This window comes from Panthera tigris, chromosome E1, assembly GCF_018350195.1.
Source record: "Panthera tigris isolate Pti1 chromosome E1, P.tigris_Pti1_mat1.1, whole genome shotgun sequence".
Lineage (NCBI taxonomy): Eukaryota > Metazoa > Chordata > Mammalia > Carnivora > Felidae > Panthera > Panthera tigris.
In genome coordinates, this window is record NC_056673.1 from 31,109,856 (window position 1) to 31,132,782 (window position 22,927).

The 22,927-nt window shown below is 34.7% G+C and overlaps 1 protein-coding gene across 6 annotated transcripts in view; it reads right to left on the bottom strand.

The window, feature by feature from the left end:
- STXBP4 (syntaxin binding protein 4) overlaps positions 1-22,927 on the bottom strand; it is a 168,453-nt gene that overhangs the window by 87,498 nt on the left and 58,028 nt on the right. For all 6 annotated transcript variants that reach the window (XM_042966314.1, XM_042966313.1, XM_042966315.1 and 3 more), the window contains 2 exons: positions 20,348-20,437; positions 16,151-16,216 (listed from right to left, as the gene is read on the bottom strand). In XM_042966314.1, coding sequence (XP_042822248.1) covers positions 16,151-16,216; positions 20,348-20,437 — 156 coding nt within the window. The remainder of the gene's footprint in view (positions 1-16,150; positions 16,217-20,347; positions 20,438-22,927) is intronic.

A 22,927-nucleotide genomic window follows, 5' to 3' on the forward strand; every position in this document is an offset into this window, starting at 1 on the left:
TGCCAAGATAAGAGTTTTATAGTGTCAGCTGCCTTATCACTACTTCCTCCTTGGGTAAAATTTACTAGTTTGTCAGCAATATATATTGTTCTAACATCAAGAGACATAAAAGTCTGGCATGTACACAGATGCTTAAAACACACCCTGAAAGGTGTTCTCTTAGTAGCTAATGAAATTTTAGGGATTTGTACTTTTAAGTTAAATAAGAAAAATTAAAGGGAGTAATGTCTGCTGTGGTAGATAAATATACCTCTGACAACACACCAGCGATTGGGCACCTACGCTACAATGCTTTATAGGTTTTGCTCTATTTTACTTTCTTCTCACTGGATTGAGAGTTCCTTGTGAATAAGACGTCTAGCTTTCCCAGTACATCCATACAAAAGAGCATTCAATAAATGTTTCTTAAATTCCCTTGCCAAGTCTCCCTTGTAAGTCACTACAATGCATGCGTGAAACAATTGATGACAGAGTGCTGAATTGGTCCCTGAACAGCCAGAAAGTAAGTGGCTCACGGCGGGGAACCCAGAACCCCAACATCAGTTCTAGCTAAGCCAACCAACTACAGAAAATACTGTCATCAAATGAACTGGAAGGTTTCTGTGAAGAATAAGGTCATTTCCCTTCCAAATTCCTCCAACTTCAAAAATTCTGTGATTCTAATTGAGCTGACACCATTCAAATGGCTTCTGTAGTATCAACAGGATAACAAAACTTTACTCAGGTTTTCTTAAAATGGTAAGACCTTTTCTACATTAAAAAGAAAACTGTTTGGGAATGGGGATTCTGAAATAGACATCTTTGTTTGCCAATGCTTGGTCAGAATGCCACATTCACGTCCAGTGAATCACTGGATATGGCTGGTGTCTGGGCAAAGAGGGACGCCAACTGGACTGTTCTTGTGTTCCCTTTCCAAGCAAGCTGTCTTTAACTCAGGCAGTTTCTTGAGCAAAGTCTAATGTTGGAAAATACATGGGTCATATTTTGATTCACAAAAAGGGAATTAATGTTGAAAAATAAATTCAACCAAGTTTTCTTTTTTAATAAGTTTCTCCACTCAGATTGCTGTCTGTCATTATAAGAGCTTTATAATTTCATCTCTCAACAAGGCTTTTAAAAAATCATTTAAAGATAACTGTAAATTATACACATTTGTAAGAAATAATAGAGGTTCCCTGTATTCTTCAATAAGCCTCTTCCAATGCTTATAACTTGCATGACTATAACAGTAAAATATCACAAACAGGAAATTTCATTGATACAACCCACCAACCTTAATCAGATTTCACCAGTTTTATAAGCACTTGGCAATAAAGAAGAACAACCTATAGATACATGCAACAACCTGGATGTGTCCCAAGGGAATTATGCTGAGTGAAAAAAGCCAATGCCCAAAAGTGACATACTGTATGATCACATTTACATAACATTCTTGAAATGACAAAATTATAGAGATAGAGAACAGATTACTGGTTGCAAGGCGTTAGTGGAGGGAGGACAGAAGGAGGTGGCTGCGGCTATAAAAGAGTAGTATGAGAGATGCTTGTAAAGCAGATTTTTAATAGAAAATAAAAGTTGACATTTTGAGGTCACAAAGTGACTACCTGAAATGGAAACATAGGAACATTTTACTATAGTACCCTTTCAGAAGAGAAAAGACTGACAAATCAAATATATGTATTTTTCTTCTTTTCCTTTCTGAAGATGAGACAGCATCTTAGAATATCTACTAGTGCTATACTGAAATACTATAAAAAATTCAGATCACGAAAAAATAAAAATAAAAAGGGTATGGGCACTGACACCACTTCTAAAAATTACAGGCTTTACTGTTTCTTTAATAAATGCAGAAAGGAACACAATCTCTAAGAGTGTAAATACATGAGTACTCCTTTAGTAAATCCCATAGTATTGTTGTTCCTTTTAGAGATATATTTAATCCGTTGTTAGTTTCCTTTGTTGCTTCATCCATCAACCAAGACAGCTCACAAGCCAGCTGCAACAGCTGTAACTAAGTTCATGTTCAACCTCAACTACCCACAGAGATTCCTGTGCTGATTTGACCTTACGTTTCTGCCTCAGGACTTCATGCTCTTGTCAAACATTCAACCCAACCTTTGCACAGGTGAGGCTAACTGCAACTGGGCTTATCTGAACGTAAAGAAGTTGCCAAATGAGCAATTTCCCATGTTTCTTTAGCGCAAGGACTGGTTCAGACAAGCTAAATACTTTGGCTTTGGACTGTTTACCAGTTCACCGCTGCCTTAGGTCATAAACACACTGCTGAAACCAACTTGAAACAACTTAAGTGTGAGAGTACATTTTTGAAAAGTTGTTGATCAAAGGAAGTTGTTAGGAGAATGGCCCATGCCTGTTAAAAGTTGTTAGAACTTGAAAAAATAACGAGAAGTCTTATTTTGTGGGAAATTGCGCTCATGATTTTAAACAGTAAGGTGGGGTTATTCTGTAAGGCATAAAAGAGAACAGTGCAGCCAATTCCTTACAAATAAGTAAGTATTCTAGTAGTCAGCCCTGGTTGAAAAAAAGCAGCACACCTGATCCTTTCTAGAGAAAAAGGATCTCTTCATAGCTTGTTCTTGCCTTTTTAGTTCTTTCCTTCCTCCCTCTCCCTTTTTCCCTCTCTCCCTATCTTTCAGTTCTTCACTGCTTTCTTTTTGGGTCACTATACTAAATAAAGGTAATTTAATTTCCATAATTTGTAATAGTTAATGGACCTTCAAAAAGGGGAGATTATTCTGTTTTTAGGATCAGGCCACTGTCTCACAATAATTCAATTAAAAGTTTATAAATGAGTGAACAAAGGATATCAAATTGAACTGGTAACCATCATTGTAAAATAAATTAAAAATCAATCTAGTGGTGTTTTAATAATCAGGTTACCTATGTACTTTTCATATAACTCAAGTTTCTGGTTTTTAAAAGTTTTTAAGAGAAGAGTTATACACATTCTCTATTTGTGATTTTTAAACACTCTTTTGCTAATTGTGAATAAAGAAATTAATCCTTGAGGAGACAGAATTTTAGTATTTTCAACAAAGTATAGGAACTCTCATTAACAATTCATCTGTATCGCTGAAATCCCCTTAAACAGAATGGTATCATTCTATATACATAAGAAGTTGAATGGTATACACGGTCAATATACTAAAAAAATAAAAACATAAAAAATAAAAAGAACAGTTTTATGGTTGATTTTGGGCAGTATATTTTTTATTGAAAGTGTATATTACTGAAATGAATAGCTGTGCCAATATGTATGGATATACTTGTATATACAAATACATACATATACTTTAAACTGTTTTTGCTAAAACTGGAAAATATACATTAATTTTTTAATGCATATTTATTTATTTTTAAAAACATTCTTTTAATGTTAATTTATTTTTGAGAGAGAGAGAGTGACAGAGTGCGAGCAGGGGAGGAGTAGAGAGGAGACACAGAATCTGAAGCAGGCTCCAGGCTCTGAGCCATCAGCACAGAGCATGCCGTGGGGCTCGAACTCACAGACCGCGAGATCATGACCTGAGCTGAAGTCGGACGCTTAACCGACTGAGCCACCCAGGTGCCCCGATGTATATTTATTTCTGAGAGAGAGAGAGAGAGAGACAGAGCATGAGGAGAGGGGCTGAGAGAGAGGGACATAGAACCTGAAGCAGCCTTCCAGGCACCCCTGGAAAATATACATTACATAATACTAAGAATACTATGAATCATTACAGCATGAACCATTATAGCCTCTCAATCACTAAATTACAAAGTCTTGACTGCTCCATTACTGTACATTCTATCACTGTTAAGTCTGATTGATTACTCTCATTGTATCTTTCACACAGACCTCGTTGGTGTATTTCCATTGCCACCACCAGGTTAAACCCTCTACTACTTATCACCTGGAAGAGTGCTTCTCAAATTTTAAAGTACGTACAAATCACCTGGCGACTTGTTAGATATGGATTCTGATTCAGGAAGTCTGGGGTGGCATGTGAGACCCTGCAATGCTAACTTCCAGGTGTTACTGACACTGCTGGTCCCGGATCATGTTCTGAGTAGCAAGAAGGTAGAGTTCTAGGGGTGCCTGGATGGCTCAATCGGTTAAGCATCCAACTCTTGATTTCCACTCAGGTCATGATCTCACAGTTCGTGATATTGAGCCCAGTGTTGGGCTCTGCACCTGCTTGGGATTCTCTCTCTCCCTCTCTCTCTCTGCCCTTCCCCTGCTCATGCACACATGTGCATACTCACGCTCTCTCTCTCTCTCTCTCTCTCAAAATAAATAAACGTTAAAAAAAAAAAAAAAGAATGTAGAGTTCTAGATTTGCAGTGTCCATTGTGGTAGCCACTAGCTATATGTGGCTATTGAGCACTTGAAATATAGCTGGTCAACTGAATTTTCAATATAGTTTTAGTTAGTTTGCATTTAAATTAAAACATTCTCAAGTATAAAATATTTTTCCATTTTACAAAACTTTACTGTTTTGATGGAGCTTTGTTTCATTTTAATGACTGCATCATTTAAGATATAATTGTTGAACTGTAGTGTTCAATAGGCATGTAAATCATTTGTGTAATATACATAAACTGATGTGGTTACTATGGATTAATTAATTTAAATTTTTAATGCAATAATGTAAGAATGTGCTTATCTGAACATTTTATGCAACAACATCAGTTACAGTAATACTTAATGTAAATCATAATTGGTATTTAAGTTGAAATGCTTATTTTTATTAGAATATAATTATTTTTTCTATTTAAAGTAGTAGGTATGGAAAAGATTTTATATTTAAAATGAAGACATATTTTTAAAAAATTTTTTTAATGTTTATTTATTTTTGAGAGAGACAGAGACAGGATGTGAGTGGGTTAGGGGCAGAGAGAGAGGGAGACACAGAATCCGAAGCAGGCTCCAGGCTCTGAGCTGTCAGCACAGAGCCCGACGCGGGGCCCGAACTCACAAGCTGTGAGATCATGACCCGAGCCGAAGTCGGACACCCAACCGACTGAGCCACCCAGGCGCCCCTAAAATGAAGACATATTACCGGTACAATATAAAATAGAGATGTATTAACTAGTAATATAATCGGGACAATAAAAAGAGGCAAATTTCATGATAAATTCAGTTGCAATCTACAAAGCTGTCTGTTGTGATGAAAAATTTTAAGTGTATAAAAAGTGAACAATATTAAGAGGCATTTTTGTACCTACATAGTGAATCTAGTGAATCTGGTAAGTTTTCTCTTAATAGTGAAACAAGAACCAATGATATCAGTCACCTGAAATCAGAAGTAAATGTTTAATATTAGTAATTTTGGCCAGCTATAAAACGGCTTGGATCGTTGCACAAAAGAGTAAATAAACCATTTTTAGATCAAGATGGTAATTTCAGTTACGATAAAAGACTAGAAAAGATATTTTACCAAAAATGAAAGATCATCAATTAAGTCACAAAACAAATGCCTACAGAATACAAGAACTTTTTAACAACATCAATGATCCATTGATTTAAAATCTGAAAAACTACAAAGACCTTTCTTTAGCTTTAGGTGAGCCATGTGACATAGGAGACACTGCCCAATTCAAACTTCATGCATGTACTGTCTTAGGGAACTTCCAAATTTATGACAAAAAGCTATCAATCTGCAGCCTAAAAAAAATTAAACTTGTGGTCTAGATATTTTTAACTTTTACATCTTTCAAAGAAAGAGTTTCAGCTGGATATTGAATAAAATTGCTTATCATAATAGATGATGCTGCAGCCTTGTTGGATCAAAAATTCAAACTTACTGACATTTTCCAACAAGAGACTGTTTTCTTTATTGCTTCATTCCACTGTACATTACATGTGGAAAATATCTGTGCTCAGTTTTTGAAACTGAATGTGTGAAAAACGTCATGGATACAGTTGTTAATATTGTTTAGTATATATGTGCAAATTCTATGACTCTTCACTAACTTTAGAAGACAATGGGTTTAATGATCCTGTGTTCTTTGCCAATACTCTTTGGCTGAATTGTGCAAGAGTTTTACAAAGATTTGCCATATTTTTAACTTGAATTAAAAATTTTCTTAAAACAGAAGGAATGCTTGCCTAATATTCAATAATCAAGGACAAAAAAAATCATTATCACACTGCACATGAATAAGCTAAATTTAAAGCACCAAGAAAAGGGAAGGCTTATTTGTGAAGCCAAACAAGTATAAGAATTTATACTGACATTAAAACTTTTAATAATATCCATCAATAATAATGATTTTACATATTTTCTACCATAAATTAATATGCAGATTTTAATTATTCATAGTGTCACATAAACTAGTTACAAAAAACTAAGAAAAATTTAAGGTATGCTAAGTTGATACTGATAAATTTAGAATTGCTTTCAATATATACTTCTTTGAACTTGATGTTAATGGTATTAAGAATTAGTGATATACTTAATTTGAAAAGACGTAGTTTTGAAATAATTTGCTTGAAAGGCAAAGTCTTCTAGAAAAGCATGAAACTGTTTTATCCATATGCATGCAAATATTATTACAAAAAGATTTTGGTATTCAGTTAGTAGAAAATTTTTAAGTTATGTCTGGAAAATTTGTGTATATGAAACCATTTTTTCAACAGTAAATCTTGTTAAATCTAAACACAGATACAGCATTTTCAATGAAAATTTAGTGTACAAAATAAGATATGCTCTAAGTGTAAATAACACTGGACTTCAAAGATACAGTATGAAAAAAGAATGTAAAAATATCTCATTAATGAATTTTTAATATTATTGCATCTTCAATCCTATTTTAGATATATCAGACTAAAGTATATTTAAAATAATTTTACCTATTTCTTTTTACTGTTTTAAAAATGTGGCCACTAGAAAATGAACAATACGGGGACGCCTGGGTGGCTCAGTCGGTTAAGCATTTGACTTCAGCTCAGGTCATGATCTCACGGCTTGGGAATTCAAGCCCCGTGTTGGGCTCTGTGCTGACAGCTTGGAGCCTGGAGCCTGTTTCGGATTCTGTGTGTGTGTGTGTGTGTGTGTGTGTGTGTCTCTCAATGGCCCCTCCCCTGTTTGTACTCTCTCTCTCTCTCTCTCACACACACACACACAAAAATAAATAAATATTTAAAAAATTTTAAAAAAGAAAATTAACAATACATAGGGGGCTCTCATACCTCCATTGGACAGTGCTGGTCCACACTATTACAAAAGCTTCTTATTTGATCTTGAGTTACTGAATACTCTTAAGTATAGATATTCTTCATTCATCCCTTTATTCACCAAATATTTACTGAGTACCTACTCTGTGTCAGATATTATTCTAATATAAATCAGAGAACACAGCAGAGATAGCTCCCCTACGAAGCTTACCCTCTATTTGGGAGATATAAAGGGCAAAAACATGACAAGCATATAACACCTAAGAAAGCAATTAATAATACCACAAAACTTCTCCACACATAGTAAGGGTTGGAGGTCAGTGGAGTGAGGGTGCAGGGAACGGGGGGGAGGGAAGAGTGATAAGAGGTGAGGTCACTGAGGTAAGAGGAGTGTGAGAACAGCAGATCAGGTAGGTCATCATAGGCTCTCACATTGACTTGTAGGCTACTACTGGTAGGATTTTGGCTTTTACTCTGTGATGGAAATCCCTAGAGAGTTCTAACTTAAGTTTTAAAAAAATACTTCTGGTTGCTCTGTTCAGATTAGACAGTATGGTGGTGGAACAAGGGTAAGAGCAGGGTGATCTGGTAGGAAGCTGTCATTACAACACAAGCCACAGATGATGGTGGCTTAGACTAGTGATGGATGTGGTGAAAAGTGGTGAAATTCTGTAGCTTTAAAAAAGTAGGGCTAACAAATTGGATGCGGAGTGTGAAGGAAAGAAAGGGATCAGATTATAGGTGAAGCAAGTTGATAATTTTTCTCCCTGTCAAGTATCTTCAGAGGCGGTCTGTTGTCTAAAATCTTAGGTTGGTATTCAAGTGCCTATATGCTTTGGCCCCAACATAGCCACCCAAACGCCACTTCCTAACACTTTTCATCTGTCCATAGCTCTCTTATATTCCTGGGCTTTTAATAATGCTGCTGCTGCTGCTGATAAAAGAATACAAACCTAAGTTACTATTTTTGAGGAACCTACTATATTATGACAGTTTTACTCTGAAAGTCTCAATTCCTATGAACAAATTATAAGACAGATATCATCACCACAGTGTTAGATACAAAAACACAAACATACTAACAGTTACTGTACAGTTAGTGTGCAAAAGGCCTATTTTGACCCTCAAGACTTTTTCTTTCATAGCATGATTTCTATGCTGTGCCCTCCGTCTGGAAAGTTCTTTCCTTTCTATGTCTGGCCCAGTTCATGTATGCGTCACCCTCTCTATAAAAAGTCTCATTATCTTCTCAGCCAGAATTAGGTTTTCCTCCTCTAAAGCAAATGGTTAAAACAAATCATTCCCACATATTTTTCAGCACCTAGCATTTCTTTTTCTAGTATTTATAATAATGACAATGATAGTTTATATTTGTTGAGTGCTTACTATGGGCTGTACACATTTATACTATATATGCTATATATGTTGCTTAATACTTCTAACAGTCTTGTGAGGGATCCCATTATCAAACTCATTTTAGAAGTGATGGAAATGAGGCTTGGAGAGATGAAGTAGCTTGCCCAAGGTCAAGAGCAAGCAAGAGGCAGGATCAGAATAAACCTACATGGTCTAACTCCAAAGCCTATTATCTGCCTCATTACTCCTTACATTAATTCACCATTCATCATATAAGATTTTTTTTCCTATTTATTTTTCCATCTATGTCCCATCTTTTTCTATTGAATCTTGTTAAGTTCTGAGACATATTTGTCTTATTTATTCATGAAGACCCAACCTTCCCTAATAACAGAAATTAATCTGTTCAGAGAAATAAATACAGGAGGGCCTCAAGTGGAAGAAGTAGGTATTGCAAGGGGAAAAAAAGCAAAATTGTTAAATTTTTCTTTAGAATCATTTCTTAATCAGTCCTTAATGTAAATATTTTGTCAAGTATGCTCTATATTCTAAAGTTCTAAGCTCTAACCATTTAGGAGAAAAGACAATTTTAATTAAATGTAGGAAAAAACCCACCTTCTCATTTGTTCCAAATGTAAAAATCAACAAAGAAGATGTCTAAATGTCTACTTTCAGGATGCAAACACTAAAACATAAAAAAGCCTGGCCATATAAACTGATGCAGGAATTTAAGACACAGCTAAAAACGCATACCAACCAAAGCACAAAAATATTTAATGAGAGTCTTAAAATTGGCCAAAAAAATAGAGGACTTTTAAACACTTATTATTTGGAAATAATTTTGAGTGCACAGCAGAGTTGCAAAAATTAGGAGTAGTACAGAAAACATTCTCATACCCTTCACCCAGATTTACCTAGTTCACCAGATTTATCCTTTCATTAACATGTTCATGAGTGAGAAATACGCTTGTAAGCCACTGGTATGTACAGGTTGTTGCTGAAGTCCTGCAAATTCTCAATCTCTCTCATATAGAAACACACATATACATGCACACACATGTGTATAGATGTATATGCATAAAACACATATACACACACATCACTTTTTTTCCTTAACCTTCTGAGGGTAAGTTACATACATCATGGCTCTTTACCCCTAAAAACTTCAGTATTTCCTAAGTATAAGTATATTCTCATATAACCATAGTTTAGTTGTCAAATTTAGGAAATTTAACACTGATCCAATACTTTTATCTAATCCACCATTTGTACTCCAAGGTTGTCAACTGACCCAATAACATCCTTTAGAACATTTTCCCCACTCCAGTGCATGATCCAGTCTACTATGGTCAGGTCTTGTATTTATTCTCCCTGTCTTTAGGCTCTTTTCATCTGAGATCTTTTATTGCTTTTCTTTCTTCTTTTTTTTAATGACATTGATATCTTTGAAGAATACGGCCATTCTGTCTTTCTCTTGTGCTCTTTCTCTCTCTTTCACACACACACTTAAAAAAAATAAAACTATTCTTGATTTTGAGTTTGTTTAATGCTTTCTCATAGGTAGACTCAGGTTACATGTTCTCTGCTGGAGGACTACATAGGTGATGTGTCCTTTTCAAGGTTTCACATTTGGAGTCACATTCTCCATCTGTTCTTCTTCTCTGGTGCTATCAATTTTTAGCACTGGGCAAGGTGTTGTCTTATTTCACTACTGTATAATTATTATTTTCCCCTAGCAATTAATAAGCAGTTTATAGAGAGCTACTTTAAAATCATGTAAATATGTAAATACTCTGCTCTTCATCAAGATTTCCCCCTAGATTTAGCATCTGATGACTCCAGCCTGATTCAGTCTATACTAAAACAGATGCAAAATGCTGATTTCCCAAATCTGGCAGCCTCTGTAGTTACGTCAGCACTCAACAGTCTATAATGAGCAAGAGCTCCCCTTTCTCCCCATTAATTAACTAATCTATTTACTAATGGTATGGACTTAAGGATTACTTTTTTCAATGGTCTGCAACTCATTACTGTATTTAATTATTTTGGTACTCAAGTTCTTCCAGATTTAGCCAGCAGGAGCCCTTTTCAAGCTTATTGCTTATGACATGACCCCGTCATTTGGAGCACTTCCTTATTTTCTGGTAAAATGAGATGTTCTAAGTTCATCTTGTATTTACCCTCCCTCCAATGCTTAAATCAGTCATTTCTCCAAGGAGACTGGGTTCCTTTAGTAGTTAATGATATCTGGGCATTTACATATGCTATGTGTTCACTGCTGTTAGAGTGTCTGCTTCTTGGTTCTTACAACTGACAGAGTCAGGGAATGAGTATATATATATATATATATATATATATATATATATATATACACACACACACACACACACATATGTATATATATAATGCATAAAAATATACATATATGTATGTGCACACATACATATAGATATTAAATTTTTTTTATGTCTATTTATTTTTGAGAGACAGAGAGACAGAGCATGAGCTGGGGAGGGGCAGAGAGAGAGGGAGACACAGAATCTAAAGCAGGCTTCAGGCTCCAAGCTGTCAGCACATAGCCTGATGTGGGGCTTGAACTCACAGACCTCAAGTTCATGACCTGAGTCTAAGTCGGACGCTTAACTGATTGAGCCACCCAGGCACCCTGACATACAGCTATTTTAGAAATGATACAATCACAATACCTCCAATTCCAGTCCATCTCACAGGATTCTTTTGTGACTTTACTCTATTTTGTATGTCTGTGTGTTTTCATTGAGATTCTGGCTCTCAACGACAATCAACACATTTGCTATCATCCATAATACATCTAAAATGGTTTCAGACTTGCTTTGCCTGCACCACTAAAACAACAATAAAACTAAACAACAACAACAAAATACTAAAAAAAGGTTCAGGATTTGTCTGCAATTCTTTTCCAACTCAGTCCCAACCTGTCAAAGTCTGAACACAAAGTCTGAACTTGTGTTCACAAGTTACTTGAATTGGTTTTCCTTTAGCATGAGGATGGTATTCATTTGAAATACAAACAGATTCATTTATTTCAGTTGGCTTGTAGCTTTAGGTTCATTTTCCCTTCCTTATCTTTATTGATTTCTTTGTACATGTGTTGAACGTGTAGAATATTAACATGCACCCAAAAGTAAAAATTACATAAAAAGTAATTCTCAGAGAGGTGTCTCTCCCATCCTGTATCTTTTCCACCCTGTGTCCACCCACACCATAGATAACCAGTTTCATCACTGTGTCGTCTTCCTTTGGTGTCTTTCATAAGAGATAAACAGATATATAACTGCTCTTGTTTATTAAACATTGCATATATGCTCTTTTGAACTCTGCTTTTTTCCTTGGTAATATCTCCTGGAAATCACTTCATATTACTCAAGAGGAATTAAGGTAAGTTTCCAATATTTTCTAATTACAAGCAAGACTGCAATACTGTGCATATATATTTTAATACTACTAGAGGCATATTTTCAGGGTAAATTCCCAGACATGAGATTGTCAGGTCAAAGGGTAAATGATATATTGATTTGTTAGAACGGCCAAATCCTCCTTCATAGGGGCACCATTCTGCATGCCAGATAAGAATGACTGTTTCAAAACATCCTCACCAACAGAGTACCATCAAGCTTTTGAATTTTTGCTCATCTGATGGGTGAGAAATGGTATTGGCATAGTTTTTCTAAAAAAAAAAAAAAAAAAAAAAAAAAAGCTTTGTTGAGGCAGAATTCTTCTATAGTAAATTTCAATATAGTAAAATTTACTAATTTTAGGTATACAGTTTGTTAACTTTGTTTAACCCAAGGTTATAAAAGTTCCTTCTAGGATTTAATTGTTTTAGTTCTTATGTTTATATCTATAATAATTCAGTTAGTTTTTTAGTATGACATGGGGTAGGGGTGGAGATTCATTTTTTTTTTCCTCATACAAGTATTTCCTTAATCTATCCCCATGTATTGTAATGAGCATCTTTCCCCCAGGTGAATTGTCTGTGAACCTTTTCGAATACCAAATGATTCTAAGTGTGGGTCAATTTCTACCAGTGTCACATTATGTTAGTTCCAGGCTTATAGCCAGGAGGAGAAGTTTGTCTGATTATGTACACTCTTCCAATTCCTTTGGTAGTTACTTATTTTTTGATGTCAGGTTTTAAAGCTGTTTTCTGTTGGAAGATGTCTTCAGCCAGTTTTTATATTCTATCATTACTAGAAGCTGGAAGTCCTATCTGAGTGTAGACTTAATTGGTATTTCTCTTATTATGAGAAAGCTTATCTTTTCCTATAATTAAGGGACATTTTCATAATGTTTTTTGGGTGAACTATCTGTTCATGTCTTTGCCAATTTTTCTACATCATTTTTCGCTTCTCAACTGTTACAAACTTCTATCTGGTTATTACTTGTGTACATGAATACAACTGAGTATTGCATTTTGATTTTATATCTTGCTAGCTTGTGAATTTTTCATTGAATGAATATTATCATTGATTGTGAATGGTATTCTGGATAACTATTATATCATCTGTAAGCAAATGGTTTTACTTATTTCTTTTCTAATTCACATACCCCTAGTTGTTTTTCTAGTCTAAATGCATTTTCTTTTTTTGTGTGCTGTTTCTATCAGGTTTAGGCACTGATGTTATACTAGTTTCAAAAGAAGAACTTGGAAATTTTCTTTCATTTTTTTTATCCTCTGAAGCCACTTATGTAGTTTTGGGATTGCCAAAGGTTTGGTTAAGTTCCCCTGTAAAACATCTGGCCTGGTCCTTTTCTAGAGGGTAGTTTCTTGATAACTCTGCTTCTTTTATGTAAATTGATCTGTTAAGCTTTCTATCTCTACTGAGGTCAGTTTTGACAAACTATATTTTCCTAAGAAAATCTTTTAAAAGAGCTTTTAAAACATCATTAACATGATCCCATTCATATTAATTGAAATAACTATGATGGTCTCAACTCAGTCATATTTTATTGAAATTATTGTGTGCATATATTATATTTACTGTGTTTATTTTGTGTGTTTCTTTCGCTTTTTTTTTTTCCTTTAAATTACTTTTGGTATTTTGTAAGGTGTGTATTTTCATTCCATAGGTTACCTTTGTTTATTACTTTTTATGGTGCCTGAAATCTCCTCTATTTTTACCTAATGTTTTACTATCTGACATCAGCCTTACTTACACAACAGAGTGGTTGTATTCTATTTTCCTTTTTTCCCCCTGCTTTATCCTCTCATTTTTTAAATAAATTGCATCTTCTGATTTTTTTGTCAGACATGTGACCTCAGTCTCATTTTTGTCTCAGCAATAGAATATCTGTGAAATGCTCATTCTTTGGGAAACTCTGGACAAAGTTATTCCAGTAATTTTTTGGCTGGATGAAACTCATCCTCTCCTAGATTCCTCAGGAATACTATGTATGTGCAGCATTCTCTGAATACTGGCACATTCCAAACTATTTTTCCAGGGCCTTGGTATCTGAAAGTCAGCTTGGCTGTATACATTTTGGTCTATATTTTCTTTCCTTTAGTTTCTTGAAAATGGTGCTCTACTTGGCCTTACTTTGTTGTGCTGAGAAGGCTGATGCTGGTCAAATTCTATTGTCTTTGTAAGTTATTTGATCTTTTCACTTGGAGGCATGGTGCATTTTCCTATCTTTAAAGCCTAATACGTTTACTGGATATGTCACAGAGTTGATCTTTCGAGGTCAGATTTCCCTAGTACCCAATGAGAGATTCAGGTCTTCTTTTATTCTGGGAAGTTTTCTTGGATTATAGTTCTAAATATTAGTGTTGTTCAGTTGTTTTATTTCTTCAAGAAACTCTTTTACTTCCTTTCACTATCGTTGTCCTGCTTATGGCATTTTTTTTCCAATGCTTTTTTATCTGTCTGTATTTATAAACTTAGTTTTCATTTCTGATATGCTTTTGTCTTTTCCTATTTCTTTCCTAAGTTTTACCAACTCTCCTTTTACTTCTTCCTGACTTTTTTTAAAATCAATTTCTATTCTTAGTTTTTTAAAAAATTTCTGATTTAAAGTGTTTTTTTGTAGTGGCAAATGCTTTGTTTAAGGATATTTGAGTTTGGAGTGTCATATTAGTTTTCTTCAGCTTTGTGGTCAAATTGTTTTGGAGAGTTTTTATCAGAAGGAAAACTTTAATTCATATTGTCTGATTTTTTACAGTAGTTTTGTAATAATGGGGACAGATTTAATTTTTTTTTTTCCTATTCCTTTTTCTTTCACAGAAAGAGTTCTTAGTTCAACAGCGCACTCTCCTGTGCAGTTCTTTATGGATCATGATTGTCATGGTGGAGGTAGATGGAAAGGACTGGTATGTATTGTTTCTCTTTCATTTCTGCATAATCTTTAATTTTCTCCTCTTATTTCCTTATTGCCTAGTCTCCAGGGGATACCATCTTGTTTCTGTTCACTTGGTTATTCCCCAGAGACAATGATTTTCCAATGTTGCCACTTCTGGTTACACACTTCCTCAAGTCCTGGGAACCACCAACTACTATTCTGTGCTTAGAGTCTGGCATTCATTATTGCATTTTCTTTCTGGAGGTGATTTTATTTGAACTTTGTCTAATTGTTCTGTTTTTCCTAGTTCTTTTCCAGAGTCATTGAACACTTACCACCCCTGTTCTTTGTATTCTAGGTTTCAGCTGCAGGCAAGCTGCAGGAGTTTGAAATTTTTTTATTCTATTTATATATATTTTCAAAGATGTGATGTTTTATGTCACAGTCATATTGAAGGTATGGGTTCTATGTGATTTTATTAGCTTTCTTTGTCGATTTTATGTTTTCTGGGGGGATAAAGTCAGGGAAATTCAAAATCAGTTGATTGTCAGTGATCTCTAGAAACGTTCTTTTATCTTTCTACTCTTAACAATATTTATTTGTATGCCTATTTCATGATAATGCCACTGTATCTGTTCTGTTGTAAGCTGCCTAAAATTTTGTGAAGAACAATGCAGAGTAAAAATAAATTTTTACTTTTTGGTACTAAAAAATAAAAGTAGGGGCACCTGGGTGGCTCAGTTGGTTAAGCATCCGACTCTTGATACTGGCTTAGGTCATGATCTCCTGGTTCATGAGACTGAGCCCCATTTTGGGCTCTGGGCTAACAGTGCATCCAGTTGATATTCTCTCTCTTTTTCACTGCCCCTTCCTTGCTTGCATGTGTACGCACTCTCTCTCTCTTTCAAAATAAATAAATATACATTAAAATAAATGAAAGTAAAAAATCCTCTGCCTTGGAGGTTTCTTTTCTTCTTTTGTTTTTTCTTTAATACAATGAAGTATGAGAAACAGAAGAAAAGAAAAAGGGAAAATAAAAGGGTAAAACAATAGAATAGCAATGAGATTGGCCATTTCAGTCCATGGTTATCTGGTTTTGAAAGCAATTTCTTTGAGCAACAGTAGCAGGACTTCAGCACAGAAACAGCCTCTGAAAGTGATTGCCATTAAGATTTATGCTATTTTATACTATGTTACTCACATCTGTAAGCTCCAGGATATTACACAGCATCATTGCTATATACCTCATATGTTTATGCACTTACACATAAAACACACATATGTAATATATGCACTTACTTGTTTCACATTCTGGAGTTCTTCTGTCAACTGTTTCTTTTGCCTTTCTGATTCAAATAGTTTTTCCTATATTTAAAAACCACTGAATTAATAACATGTTATGAAGTACCAATGAGTATCATTCTCAGGGCTTTATTTCAACATTTATAAATTGTCCAAACATCCAATCGCTACAATCTGAAAGTAGTTCTCAGTTTTCTAGCTTTACACATACCATTCAAAATTAGTTATTTACAGTACAACTGTGATATAAATGCATTTCCTGTTAACTGTAAATAGCCATTTTGTACACTCTTCACTTCTGAGCTCCAAAATAAATCCATCAGGATGAAAACGTGTAAATACTAACAAAATTTGGAAAAGAGCGATCATTACCCAGGCGCTTCCAAACTGAAGAGCATTACTGTTACATCTTAGAGGTAAAGGTCTCTTACCACATGAAAGAGGACATAAGAAATTGGATTGACTATTCTTTTCCTGATTTAGCTTGTACTTGGAAGATTATCCACAAAAATGAAGATATGGCTACCATAACCAAACTACAAAATAATAGTTACTAATGTAGAATATGCATGCAAATTAAATACTATCATCTTTTAACATTAACTTAAGCACATACTCTAAAACATTCAGTGTTTTAAAAATATATCATAAATAAATCCACATTTTATTGATCAAATCAAAAATACTCAGAGTAATTTAAGGACCATTTTACTATAAACTTGGGCAGAGGAACTGCTTGAAGATTAAGTTGAGTGGTAAATATTCATGGCAACATTGCAATGTTTATAAGAAGCATTCTGCTTCCTGGTATATTTCAGCTCATTCTTATCTAACAGATGAAATGAGGGTGTATGAAGATGAATATCATATAGCAATCTAATGAATCTGCCACAGGCCGGGAGCCAGGAAACTGCTGGCTCTCATGCTTTGATGCTCTAGCAACTCACCTTCACTCTGTGTCCTACTTTTTTTGCATCTGTAAATGGAAAATACATCTATTTTCATACAGCTTTGCAAACCAGTAGCAATCTAAACTTTGTAGGGAGATGGCTTCAAGTTAAATAAAGAACACAGCACTTTTAAAAATCATTCTTGTAAAATAAAGAAAAAAGTAGCCACTGGCATCAACTTATCTTGGTTTCGTTTTTATTTGTATTGTACCTCAAGTCAGAGATGAAGGATAGAGATGTCACAGGATAACGGCAAGTGACTAGAGAGCACCTACACATTCTGTGAACTGCATTTAACAACCTCTGTCATTTGTGTGTGTGTGTGTATAACACAAGTAAAAATACTGAAGGTACAAATGTTACCTCAATGAAGTATTTATTGCTTTGTACACTCTATATGGCCAAACAAGTGGTTCTCAGCCACTAGGTTTCCAGGTAAAGTAAATTATAAAGTACAGAATATGCTTTATCTGAGATTTTAGGTCCTATCACATTAGGGTATGTTCAGTTACGTTTTACAGACATTAAACGTGAATCCTGATTTATTGAATAGCTATTTAGGGAAGCCCTGCTTAAACATTATCTAAATACACTTTTAAATTAAAATTCTAATAATTAATACTGATATTCAAATAAACACTGAAATATATCACTAAACAATGATAAATATTAAGAAAATGAAAAAAGACTTGAGAGCCTCTCAAAATTCTAATGAACCATAAGATTAAATGGCTTACAGAGAGATAAATTATGTAAGATGCTATTTTACCAAGATAACCATTGTTGGAGATGTTTTCAAAGAGAATATGAGGAAATATTGTCAATTTATTCTTAAAGCTAAATTTGTATTTTTTCATTTTGTGACTCTTAACTGTTATACCAACAAATGTAGAAGTGGTTTCAAAGTTGTAAAAAAGTCTATAAATATTCCTTTAGTAATGGAATGTTCATACACACTTGGAAGGAACATGAATTGGTAAAATCTTTTGAAGGGTAATTTGGTAGCATGCATAAAATTTTATGTGACATATCCTTTGATAAAGCAATCTGACTTTCAGAAATATTCAATTTGTATTTTTAAAATTGTAGAAATTACTCAAAGATACAACTACAAAGCTATTTATGAAGGAATTATTTTTAATTTTTTTTAAGTTTATTTATTTTTATTTTTTTTTAATGTTTTTATTTATTTTTGAGAAAGAGAGAGAGAGAGAATGAGCAGGGGAGGGGCAGAGAGAGGGAGACACAGAATCTGAAGCAGGCTCCAGGCTCTGAGCTGTCAGGACAGAGCCTGACGTGGGGCTCAAACTCATGGACGGTGAGATCATGACCTGAGCTGAAGTCGGACGCTCAACCGACTGAGTCACCCAGGCGCCCCAAGTTTATTTATTTTTGAGAGAGAAAGAGACAGAGTGTGAGTGGGGGAGAGGCAGAGACAGAGAGGGAGAAAGAGAAAGAGAGAGAGAGAGCAGACACAGAATCTGAAACAGACTCCAGGCTCTGAGCTGTCAGCACAGAGCCTGACACGGGGCTCAAACTCTGAATGGCAAGATCATGACCTGAGTGGAAGTTGGACACTAAACCAACTGAGCCACCCAGGCACCCCTGAAGGAATTCTTTTTAATAGTGGAAAACTGGAAACAGTTTAAATATTCATCTATAAGGAACTGGCTAGAAAACTTAGGACAGAACCATTTGATGGCAGAAGAGCCATTGGGGAGAATTTGGCAGATATGCATATAATAACTTGAAAAGTAGCCTAAAATATAAGGCTAACAGGGATGCCGGGGTGGCTCAGTCAGTTAAGCATTTGACTCTTGATTTCAGCTACTTGATTCCACAATTTGTGGGTTGGAGCCCTGTGTTGGGCTCTGTGCTGACAGCATGGAGCCTGCTTGGGATTCTCTCTCTCTCCCTCTCTCTCTCTGCCCCTCTCCTGCTCATGCTCTCTCTCAAATTAAATAAATCGACTTAAAAAAAAAGAAGATATAAGGCTAACAAAGAGAGGGGAAAAAAAGAAAGCAAGCTGTAAAAATGTGTGCAGTGTGTGAAGAAATTAATGTTAAAGTTAAAACACACATATACATTTATTTTTAGAAATATAATTGGCTGTATAGAAAAAGGCTCTCGGGATGCCTGTGTGGCTTAGTTGGTTAAGCACCTGACTTCAGCTCAGGTCATGATCTCACGGTTTGTGAGTTCGAGCCCCGCGTCGGGCTCTGTGCTGACAGCGCAGAGCCTGGAGCCTGCTTCAGATTCGGTGTCTCCCTCTCTCTCTGCCCCTACCCTGCTCATGCTCGCTCTGTCTCTGTCTCTCTCTCTCTCTCAAAAATAAACAAACATTAAAAAAAATTTAAAAAAAAAAAGAAAAAGTCTCTAAAAGGACAAACAAGGTATGTTTAACAATGGCTTCCTGTAGAAGTTGGAGTTTAAATACTAAGGTAGGAAAGAAATTTCTTCCTTTTTTTAGGTGAGGTGTAAAGATTTCAGTTTAATAAAAATTAAATAAACATAGATTTTTACTTATTTCAGAAAATAAAGTAAAATAATTGAAAAAAACATATTCCTATGGTGAATTAATCATGAATCAAGTAGTTACAGTGCTTTTCTTAAAGACTTGGAAAATCTAATGTATTTATGTAAAAATTAGGATATAATTTAATATTCTACTAAAAACAAAATGAAAATATGTAAAATGAATCAAAATCTTAAAGTACATTTGGGCACAAAGTATATTTGGGCACACTGTGTGTCTATTCTTCTCTTAATCATATTGCTTTAATTCCAAATTATGTTACCAAAACAAGAGGTCTCTGAAGCATGTATTTTCCATGGGAAAAAAGTATTTCCAATGAACACCTAAGGGATCCAAAATTGTCATGGCTTGCTTTGTTGACTCATCTAATCTTTTTTGGCTTCTCATCCTTGCCACCAATATGAGAACAAAAAGGGGCAGAAGTAGCCAGATCAGAAGGTATGAGCAAAAACCAGTCTACCCTGAATCTTATATGGACATGGTGAAATATAAATAAGTATGTGAACCAAAAAGTTGACTCTTTAAAGGCCTATTGACTAAATAAATGATCTATTTTGTGATATTAACAGTTTTTGCAATATTAATTTTATTTATAATATTACAAGCATTAATATCATACATTTGATAATTTACTTATAATAAATATAATAATTTTCTTCCTTTTCTTTTTTTCTAAGCAAAATGTAAGGAGGCGAAATTGGAGATTACCTTGAGTGTATTCACTTCCTCCAAGGCATCATTTCTTTCACGCTTAAGCCTTTCCATTTCATCTGCCTCTAAGGAATCACAGGGAAGAAGCTGTCAACATTAAAATACAAGAAAAAAGTAATGCATTAAATGCTAATTATGAGAACTAGCATGAAAATCCTTTTTGACGAGTGTTAAGCTTTTGCATTTTAATAACAAAATTTGGTTTCTTTGGAGTCATTTGATTAGATGAAAGAGAATATTAAAGCAACCTGGGGAAACTTGATTTAAGCTTAACTTCACATTACTGTTATTTATAACAGAATCTAGATGATTATAACATATACATATCCTGTTGTCATCTTTATGATTGTTTCAACAATATAATTTCCCTTAAAAGTCCAAATTCTAAGACTATGTTTATAATGTCAAAAAGACGTTGAGTTATTGACATAAACTCTTCCCCAAAGACATCCACGCCAAGTACATGGTATGTAAGGCTAACAAAAGGCTGGACATTATCAACCAAGATGGTTTATGTAAACCCAGTAAAGTTCATTAATCGATTATATGTCTTGTTTTAACTAAATAAAATGCAATATTAACAGCCAAGCAGCTTAAAAAGATCCCTGCACAGAAATTGTGGATTGAAAGTAATATTAATAATTCATGCGCAAGTGAATAACAACAACAACAAAATACCAGAGATGACAATTTCTCTTCTCTTACTGCTAGCATGATCTCTTTGACAGTCAATTACAAGGTAAAAAACAATGACAATCTAATCAGAGATAAAAATCCAAGTCTAATTACAGCCATCTTGTATGTATACATTATAACAGAATAAAAAAAGTATAGAAAATATAATTTAAAGGACTATGTGGAAAAAATGATTGCTCTTATAAGAATGGGCTTAAGGTAGGGCCTTTCAGAGAGGAGAGGTAAATACAAAAGATCATAAAAATAATTAATAATGTCATCATTTATTATGAACTTACTGTGTGCAGATACATTGCTAAGGACTATATATATATTCAAAGTTATATCCTTCCTATAACCTTGTCTCCATTTAACTGAGGAGGAAACGGGCCCGAAAGGTAAGCTGCTTGCTTAAACTTTCACAGCTAATAATGGCCACCTCATGATTCTCATAGAGATCTGACTTTAGTCATTAGTCTGTGATTTTTACTAACTGCCTAACAGAAATCATGGTGGAATGGATATAAGAAATTCAGGTTTAATTTTAAATGCTAGAATAACTGAAGTAGGAGTCATCCCTCAATTTTAGGGAGAAATATTTTTCCTTAACAAACATCCTAAGCATTTTCTAAACATTTTGTCCTGACAATTACCTTTAGGTATGTATGGCCATTTGTTTTCATCATCTCATATCCTTCATCTGTCTCTGTTATTCTACTCTTTTGTGAGTACTCAACACACACTCAAAGAATTCATTCTTATACTATTTAGAATAGTTTTTGATACATATTCAAATGTAACAATATTTCTCAAAGCTCATTCCAAAGGATATTAACTAGTTTTGTACAAAAGCAAAACTGAGTCTTGGTGATGGTGGTAGTGGTCCCTGTGGCCAGGTAAATTGGAGAAATGTAGGATTTAGAAAAAATGAACTTTCCCGCAGAACTTCCAACATCCTTAATACTCTAATGAGCATTTTGAATATCCCCAAAGGAAATAAAATTTAATAACTTGTTGCATTTCCTCAAGTTATTTGACCATATCCCCAACCACCACACCTTTATTTATTTTGGGACATCTCAGTGGACTAATGCCTGCAAAAGCACAAAGTGTTCTGGGAAACACTGCTACTCAACATTCAGATAAGCCTATTATGTCTTGCATGTTATCTAAGACATGAAAAACACAGAATTCAAAAGCTTAAATAAGAATCTAGATAACACAACTATATCAATTTATTAAGAGAAATTATAGGTTGGCGTTTTAGGGATACGATTATAAACTTGTGAGCTTAAAACATGGAAGCAAATCATGAATAAAAGAGCCCATGGTACCATTTTAGGAGGTAAAATGCCAGCCCGAATAGTCATAGAACAAACCATGACTCAAAAACAAAAAAAACAAACGTGCTATAATCCTATTGCTGTTTTAGGCTAAGCAGTGAAAACCTACAGCCAGAGAATTGGCCATAGATGTTACCTGTGAATTCTTTGAAAAACCTCTTCGTGCTCAGTCATGTGTTAAGAGTTTGAGTATCTTCAACTGAGCAAGCAACAGATGAAATGAATTGTTTCTATTTAACTTCAAATGATTTCAGACAGATAACTGTTTTCTTTCCTTTTTTTTTTTTTTAATGTTCACTTATTTTTGAGAAAGAGAGAGAATGAGTGGGGAAGAGGCAGAGAGAGAGGGAGACACAGAGTTTGAAGCAGGCTCCAGGATCTCAGTTGTCAGCACAGAGCCGGATGTGAGGCTCGAACTCACGAACTACAAGATCATGACCTGAGTGGAAGTCGGACGCTTAACCAACTGAGCCCCCCAGGCGCCCCAAGACAGAGAACTGCTTTCTAACCTGCTTCCAATTCTTGGGCTTTATCCTTCCCTTCCTCCATTCCTTTCCTG